This window comes from Aegilops tauschii, chromosome 2 (genome assembly GCF_002575655.3).
Source record: "Aegilops tauschii subsp. strangulata cultivar AL8/78 chromosome 2, Aet v6.0, whole genome shotgun sequence".
In the NCBI taxonomy this organism is placed as follows: domain Eukaryota; kingdom Viridiplantae; phylum Streptophyta; class Magnoliopsida; order Poales; family Poaceae; genus Aegilops; species Aegilops tauschii.
In genome coordinates, this window is record NC_053036.3 from 603,930,145 (window position 1) to 603,938,960 (window position 8,816).

At 41.8% G+C, this 8,816-nt stretch overlaps 1 protein-coding gene across 1 annotated transcript; it reads left to right on the forward strand.

Moving 5' to 3' along the window:
* Positions 1-2,025: 2,025 nt before the first annotated feature.
* Positions 2,026-5,616, forward strand: LOC109770954 (small RNA degrading nuclease 1). The gene is made up of 12 exons (XM_020329666.3): positions 2,026-2,247; positions 2,328-2,507; positions 2,622-2,711; positions 2,841-2,909; positions 3,255-3,395; positions 3,471-3,587; positions 3,670-3,739; positions 3,873-3,973; positions 4,265-4,399; positions 4,479-4,586; positions 4,666-4,770; positions 4,911-5,616. The coding sequence occupies exons 1-12, from the start codon at positions 2,215-2,217 to the stop codon at positions 5,151-5,153; spliced, it is 1,392 nt and encodes a 463-aa protein (XP_020185255.1). The 5' UTR covers positions 2,026-2,214; the 3' UTR covers positions 5,154-5,616.
* Positions 5,617-8,816: the final 3,200 nt, after the last annotated feature.

The window sequence follows — 8,816 nt, forward strand, 5'->3', positions numbered from 1 at the left end:
TTCACTTTTAAACTGTATATTTGTTTTCCAAAATGCATCAACAATCTTTTTGAAATAATAAATAATTTTTAAATCACATGGAATTTTTAAAGTGCATGAATGTTTTTTAATTACAAAATATTTTTAAGCATGTGAACACTTCTTAGAATTACATGAACTTTTTTTGAGAAAAAGGTGAACCATTTCAACTGGTATAAACATTGTTTTGATACATGAAGAATATTCTTAAAACTACATAAAAATTCTAAAATTCATGAATGATTTTTAAAAACTACTGGCATTTTTCAAAAGGCAGAATCACATAAAATTAGAACATTGGTAAATTAAATTTTGGGTATGTAGCAAGTGATCAAGTTACACGTATATTGCGCCTAATTTTGGGTATGTAGCAAGTGATCAAGTTACACACACACATATTTTGCTCGGCTCTAGAAGCGAACCAATATCCAAACCTTTGACCGGTCAAAATCAAATGTAATATCCTCATCGTAGCGAAGCATACAGCGCCGCGAGAATAGCGCGGCCACCAGCGCTCTGGCCGCGCACGAGATCCCACGCCGCCGAAGTCGCCCTACTGTCCCGCGCGTGCTCAGGGCTCCGGCTCCGTCCTGCGCATCCCTGCTGAGCTGAGCTCCCCGCCGCGCAAGAGATCCCGCGCCACCGAGGAAGGTCGCCCAAATCTCCTCGCTCCTCGCTCCTCGCCGCGCTGTCGCCCATGGTCTCATCTGCATCTGCTTCCTTCATCGATATACACAGCCGAGGAGGATTTCCACTACTTTGATTGCATAAATAAAAAAATTAGAACGATACACAATGAATATGCTGTTGCCAATGCATTCTTATAAGTTTGACGCTGCAATCAGGCATCAGCAGCCATTAGTGTGGTGGTTAGTAGCATGCACATTGGAGTGGGAGCACCTGTGTTTGAACCCCCGTGATAGCGCTGAGCTTTTTTCAGTTTTTTTTTTGTGTTAGGCGCTTGCTAGTGGGCTGGGCCTTGCGTTTGGCGCTTGCTACTGGGCCGGTCCAATCACTGTGCATTCGGCATGCTGTTTTGGACGCAAAAAAGTTTAGTACCACATCAGAATCACCTAAAATCATCTAAGCGGGACGAAACCAAGAATATCACCTCCCTTTAATAGTAGGTATAGATATAGATTTTTAAAAGTTCATGAATTTGGATGAAATTCTAAAATTTTAAAAATATTCTCATAAAGGAAAAATATCGGTTTATTAAAAATATATTTGTTAATTTGAAAAAATCATGATTTTTTTAAATATCCGTAAATTGAAAATGTTCATGAGAAGCAAAAGATGTTTTGAACTAAAAATGTTGATGAATTGGAAAAATACTTCTGATTTTGAATAAAGTCATGAATTTTAAAATAAAGAATAAGTAAAAATATAAATTGAGAACAAAAAGGGAAAGAAAAAATAATTAAAATATGGGGAAAAGTAAAAAAAATAGAAAGAACTGGTCGGAAGCTTCTCGGTTGGGAATTTCATTTTGAGAAATAACTGTAACTTTATTCATAACCAAAACCATTATAGATACATTTGCTTTGGATCTAGGATCGAATAAATTGCAAAGCAACTCACACAACTATAAGAATTAAAATGAAATTTCTTGGAGATATCTTCTTCATGGTATTAATCTTTGCAAGCTGAAATATCCCCAATATTTTAGTACAAAGACTGCAATTGAACTGGAATAGCGCCACTGCTGCTCAACCACATGAACAAACTAGATTATCAATAAAGGTTTCTGAAAGCCTCTTGTGTCGGCCATACAATAATGAGAAGCTATGAGCGCTGAACATGCTTGGGCCGGAGATGATCCTAGAAAACGGATTACGACTAGATGAGCCGGCCCAGTAGGAACGAAAATGGGCGGCGTGTACCAGTAAGCTAGTATATTGCGCCTTAAGCGCCACATATGCTTTTCCGCCATTATGGGCCATTAATGGGTAAATCCTTCTACAAAGCTGCGTCGTCAAATTACTGGGCCAACCCTTTACTAGCCCTAGAAGCAGGACTTTTTCGGCCATCTTCCCGTGCCGCGCACTGCTCGACCGCCGCCGCCGTCTGCAGCCAAAGCAATACGCCGCCGCGCCGCCTCCCTCCCAGCCACCATCTCTTTTCGACGCAAGGCCGTCCGAGGACAAGCCAAGCACCAACAACCCTTTCCCCTTCCGTTGCCCTCGCACCCGTCCGATGGGCGAGCGGCTCGCCGGCGCCGAGAAAGAGGTAAACAAGCAAGAGAGTCAGCGAGCGAGAACCCGCCGGAGAGGTCTGTCTCTTATTCCGCGTGCTTCTGTACTTGCCAGGTGCTCGTGGAGATCGTGAGGTTCACGCAGAAGAACGGGCTGAAGGGCGCCGAGGGGGGATGGAAGGACTTCCTGGCCCGGAACGACAAGAAGTTCGGGGCCTCCGTCAGCGACCCCAAGAAGCGGACCAAGGACGTGCTGCTCGTGTTCCTTGTGACCTTCTCCAAAGATTTTCAGAAGGTAATACTTTGATTCAGAGCCAACCGTGTCTCACACTCTCACCGCTTACGCAGCTCTGTTTTATGCATCCGGACCATGGCACTGACAGTTTTGAGGCTCTGCTTTTGGTTCCAGTACTTCCGCAAATTGGTGAGGCGTCACGCTGAACGGAGAGCTATCGAGCAGTACATGAATGAGTTTTCCGGCAAGATTTCTCCAGAGCAGGTAATGTTCACCTTGCTGCAGGGTTACTGTGAGCAATTGGGTTGTTGTATTCATTTAGGAGTAGGTTTCAAGGATATCAAACATTGTTTGGTGAACCATTGTATTGATGTATATATTGTGTAAATGCAGAAGCTTGTTCAGTTGACGACAGAACACCTTGACTACAGGAAAAACTACTACTTCCCATCTTATCAAGAGGTACAAGCTAACAGCCGATGATCCAACATTTTGTGTTTCTTGCACGTTTTTCTGTCAATATTAGGTTTTAGGCCAGAATAACTTTCATGATTGTTTTGCTTGGATCACATTTTCACATTGGTACTTGTACATCGCGTAGGATTCTTTATACAAAACCCAAAACATATTTATCCCTTGTCTAAGTTGCAAAGCTCATGATCAATTTATAGTCTCATCTCCTTGTTGTACTTTAGTAACTTTAGTGATGTAGTGTTAGTATCTTGGACTCTTCATGTACTTGTCTGATAATTAAGGAATATTTCAGCTTCTCCACTACCAAAAATTATTGGCATTACTTATTTGCAGGGGTGGAAAGTAATGCGGATAGGAAAAGTTTCTAGTAGTATGAACTCTGGAGCCATGTTGGCAATTGATTGTGAGATGGTCCTTTGCCACGATGGTACAGAAGCTGTCGTCCGAGTATGTGTTGTAGACAACAAACTGGAGGTAACATATTATTTTGCTAAATAAAGTGTATTTAGATTTGTTTACCCAGTCCCGCTAACATTCATTTTTTGCCAGGTGAAGTTGGATACACTTGTAAATCCCCTCAAAGCTGTTGCAGATTACAGGACACACATCACTGGTGTATCTAAGAAGGATTTAGAAGGAGTCACATGTTCATTAGTTGATATTCAGGTATGTTGTCTGTACAAGCATCTTGCATATTATTTTTTTATTTCCTTCTTGTGAGTTATATTTATGTCCCTTTCTTCTGTAGAAATCATTGAAGAAAATCTTGGCCAAAGGAAAGATTTTGGTTGGCCATAGCTTATATAGAGATCTATATGGTAAGGTGTGATTGGATCATGTCTAATCTTCTTGAAGTAGTTATATTCAGTGCTTGTATTGTGTTTGTTAGACATGTTTTTTTCTTCGATAACATTTAACTCAAGGTTCTATTGTTCCTCTCTCTGATTTCAGTTCTCAAGTTTGATTACAGTCGAGTCATTGATACGGCATACATCTTTAAGTATGCGAATTTACCTACTACTTCAACAGCTTCTTTGAACAGCCTTTGCAAGGTATGGTCACAGGGGCACCATATAACAGTGTTTCCGCTTCTGCTAAATGAGCAACATTTTGCACGCAATACAGATATAATGACATAAAAGGACTCCTTTGGGATCTCATGTCCCCCCTAAACTGTCTAGAGTAATGTTTGATTTCAGGATTGCAAGATACTTCCATTCTTTTTTTGGTTTAATTTTTTCCCCTGTTGGTGCTGCAAGCCGGCCCTCTTAGATTTTGAGATAGAAAACCCATGGTATGTGTCTATGAATGCTAAATTGTTTACTTATGTTTTGTGCCTGTAGTCTGTTTGTGGGTATTCCGTTCGGGAGGACGGAGAACCACATAACTGCTTGAAGGATGCAGAAGCTGCGATGAATCTAGTTACTGCAAAGCTCAAGCATGGATTTAATGATCCCATCGAAATTGCGGAGAATAGTGTAAGAGTTGAAAGGAAGTTCTTAGTCCTTCCCGTTGTTATTCAAGTTGCTACCTGACTTATTTGTTTTTATTTCTTAGGTACCTGAACCTGACCAGATGAAGTTGCTTGCTCATAGAATTCCAGTCTACCTTCCTTGTCAAGAGCTGCTTAAAATATTCTCTGGGAATCCCAGCATCGATGAGAAGGTTTTCTCAGAGCTTTTGTTGCTTGTTCGATAAACTTATATGCATAAATTAGTGATTTATTCCCTTTCCTTCTCAACAGATTGATTCAAGGATTCGAGGCGAGTTTTACTCTACGTGTATTTCTTTTAATGACATAGATGAGGCAGATAAAGCCTTTGATGAATTAGATGGCCAAGAGACTAAGGTACGCGTGACTTCATAGTTTGGTTCCTTACCATAGTTTGCTTATTCAACTGAATTTCTGGATAGCACCAGTCTGAATTGCTGAAACATGCTGCGGCACACGATTAACCTTGTACTTTATACTTTTGCTGAAACATTCAGGACTCCAGTGGGCGTCTCCAAAAATCGGTACTCCTGAAGCGTGACAATGGAGATGTCGCGGGCTTCTTTGTCCGGAAGATGGTATATGGTTCCCGACTCAGCAATTCTGAAGTTTTGAAGAAGAGGCCACAGCCTACTGAGAACACGGAGCAAAAGAAAGAAGATGCCAATGGGGATAAGCGAAAAAGGCAAAGAACTAGCAAGAAGCATGCGAAGAAAGCAAAGGCACCGGTTGTCGAGTGAAGAGCTTCAGGGGTGGGCTGATGCTGAGCCCATCTTGTTACAAATGGATGCCAATCGATTGTATGAGGTGTTGTCGGTGAAGGATTTTGAGATCAGACACGCTGGCAGCACTGGATGTCGAGAGGAACGGTTTTTTCATGACTCAGCAAGCATTTTTGGTGATCTCTAACCTCTAGGTCTTGCCCATCTAGGCGGTTGATAGCTAACCAAGGATCATGAAATTTTGTTCGCATGGACGGGTGGGTTGGGTTTAGGAAGTCTGCATGATCAGACTTTTCTTGTGCCATGGGATATTGCTGTTTACTGGTAGCATTTGGAGATCCACTAAATTGGAGGTTGGTAACATAAAAAATAATCACTAGCAGGCTATCAGAATTTGGAGTTGGTGGATTAGTTCCTAGATAAAATTGTTGTTGTGTTGAAGGTTCATTAGCAGATTTTTGCATTAGTAAGATTTTCATTACATCGCAAGTGTTCAAAGTTTAGAATGTCTAGAAATGAGATTCTTTTTCTCCTTATAGTTCATGAAATGTGGTAAGCAACAACCTTCTTCTTTTATCAAAACTAACTAAATAATCGTGCATTTCTAGAGAAGTTAAATGTTGGTGCATTGCTATCGAAGATCATTTTATTGCATGTTTTTTCTTGCGGGTAATATTACACGTTGTTTAAATGCTTGTGGCATCACACAAAAATATCTCAAAATATCGAACATACGGCTGCCAACTCAGACCTAATAACAGAATGAGTCAGGGTCTTTCTACGTTTATAAACTGAAGGTATCCAAGAGAGCAGAAACGGATGCATTGCACATTTACATTGCTCAGATGAACTAATAAAGAGCAAAGTTGCTCATCTCTGCATTATCTCTGTTAGCTTGAAAACACATCTCACCTCCACCACATTTTCATAACAGCGTGTTTGGCTACAACGGGGAAATGGAATTGGAGTTTACATGTGGGAGTTTAGGCATGGGAAGTTGAATTTTTAGTCCGAATTCAAAGTTTGGTGTGTGCTGGGAATTAGTAAAGAGAATTTGAGAGGAAGCAACACTCCATGTGACTTAACAAGGGCGGACATGAAAGAGATACGTGAGAATTGGCCTCCCTAGCAATGAATTATATTTCCTCGTATCCCTTGAGTTCCCATGCCACTAATTTCTCCCAACCAAACATGCTGTAAATGCGACCAAAGTTTGGACATCTTTGTTTGTATTTTGAACTGTTGTTGTTCTGTTATGAAAAGTAATGGAACCGAATTCTCAGTTGGGGGGCGTAAGGAGAAAAAAAATGTGGCGAGCACAACCTCAGATCAAAATTAAATGACGAATCTTTGGTAACTTTAATAGGGAGCACAATCTTCGCTTAAGACCAAGTAAATAAGCTTATGTAAGCAGGCTATAAGAGTTAAAATGTTATATTTCGGCTGACATGGAGGGGAGGGAAGAGGAGATAGAATAGGAGCCGGCTACAGAATAGGAGACAGCTGCAACACGTGCTCCTAGACACTATGTGAGAGTGAAACATAGGAAAGGAGCATACCTTTATATTTAACTATTGTACGTGCCGGCTATAAGATTGATTATAAATTACATGGCAACATTATATAGCCATCAACCGGCTGTATTATTAAACATGCTCTAATAAGGCCCTGAGTGATTGTCTCACGTTTCAAGTCTCAAAACCAACATAATACACGAAGCCTTTTCTGTCCCCCAAGGGCAGCGCAAAAACGCACTTGGATCGCTGTTTTTTATTTCCACTCGGTTTGCATGCATTAGAAACAGTAAAACTCGGCCTTTTTTTCGCGGATGGGTTATTACTCGAGAAGTCTGAGAGCAATGGAGTTCTTTCCACAAACTAGGGATATCATCCGGACCGGATTGGATCAAAACAACAGTGCGATCCTCCTTCGTACTAAAATTCGCTAAAATATGACTAACTTTATTTTGCTCTCGACCGATATGAGTAACTACACACTCTCTTTCAACCACAAGTTTCTTCACCTCTTTGAATCACCAATTCACCGTGGCGTAGTGAGACCGATCTTGCATCCTTGAATTCACCATCTGCACCGCCTGCTTGTTGTCACATTCGACCATGATCGGCACAGATGTCCACTGGTGCGCCAGGGCCAGGGGTAAACTCTCTATACAGCCAGCAAGCTCAGCGCGCAGAGGACCAGAAGAATGGAAGACCGAGAAGATGATGGCCCCATCATGGCCTCGATGGAGTATAAACTATATGTGACAAAAATTATACCGTACGAAGCAGGGCTTTAATTAACGTGATAATGTTTAGCTCTAGCGTAGCGTAGGATGAGGAAAGCATATCCCGTCGTTTGATTTGTTTACTGGCTGTACGGCACCGTACGGTGCGTCACGCTGCGATGGCGTCGCCGTAGTCGGTGTATGAAAATAAGGGTCAAATCATCGTCTAGTATCATTTCGTAACTGCATAATGGCTCATTGATCTAAATATAATGGCAGTCTTTGGCTGTAAGCCGGCGGAATTAGCGGATTCGGTGGAATAGAGCACATAATGGATAGTAGGCCACATGGGCAGAAAGTCAGACATGAAAGCCTCTGTGATGTCCTGTCTTGTCTTACTTAGCGGAGTCTGCTTTCGGAGAACCAATGTCAGATTTGGCCTCCAGAGTTCATGCCGCATGTGTGTCTCGTGGCCAAATTTCGTGTTTTGACCCTTTTATCAAACAAAATCGGGATCTGACCCGTTTGAAAGTTTTTCGTGATTTGACCCTTTCTCCTACCGTCACGAGGCACGGCGGTAGGATCCTATAGCCTACCGCCAGACCTGCGGCGGCAGCAAACTTATCCACGTCAGCAACGATAACGGCCTCCGTGCCCCCTCCGTCACACCCTACCGCCGCTCCGCCTGGCGGTAGGATGTCTGAACCTACCGCCGACGTCTCTGGCGGTAGGGTGTGGACATGTATAAACCGCGCGGGCCGGCCGCCCCCACCCCCTTCTCCCCCCACCCAGCCGCCCCCCATCACGAAGAACAAAGCAGTTGCTCCAACTCGCCCTCTCTCATCCCCTCCATTCCCCCCTCCGATCTTCTTCGTTTCTTGACGGATTTTGCGGATCGAGATGGCCCTGAAGAAAGAAAAGTAAGCTCTTTCAATCCCTTCAATAAGTTTTAATAAAACACCTTTTGATTCGTCGCATTATTCGATTCAAATCACTCCTTTTTGAACTAGATTGATTTTTTTAACCCTAGGATTGATTTAGATTGATTCTAGATGTTATATTGTTAGATATGGACTCTATTGACTAGTTGGTATGGTTGTGTTAAGATGAACCCTAGTTCATATTTGATTTGAATGTTTTTTTTGATATGATGGATGTTGGAGGCATTTGTTATGATAGATGATGCATGTTCCTATGCTATGATGCAAGTATTGGATGTAGTGTATGATGAATATTGGAGATGAATATTGGATATATTTGTTATATGCAGTGTATGAATCTTCAAGATGAGCCCTAGTTCATGTTTTTTGTTTTTTAACAAAATATGAGATGATGCATGTTGGATTTTGTTGGAGAAATATGTGATATGATGCATTTCAACCATGGTGGGTGCATCGATATGTTTCGTAGTTAATGATGAACCCTAGTTCATGTTGAAAAATCTTTTGATATGC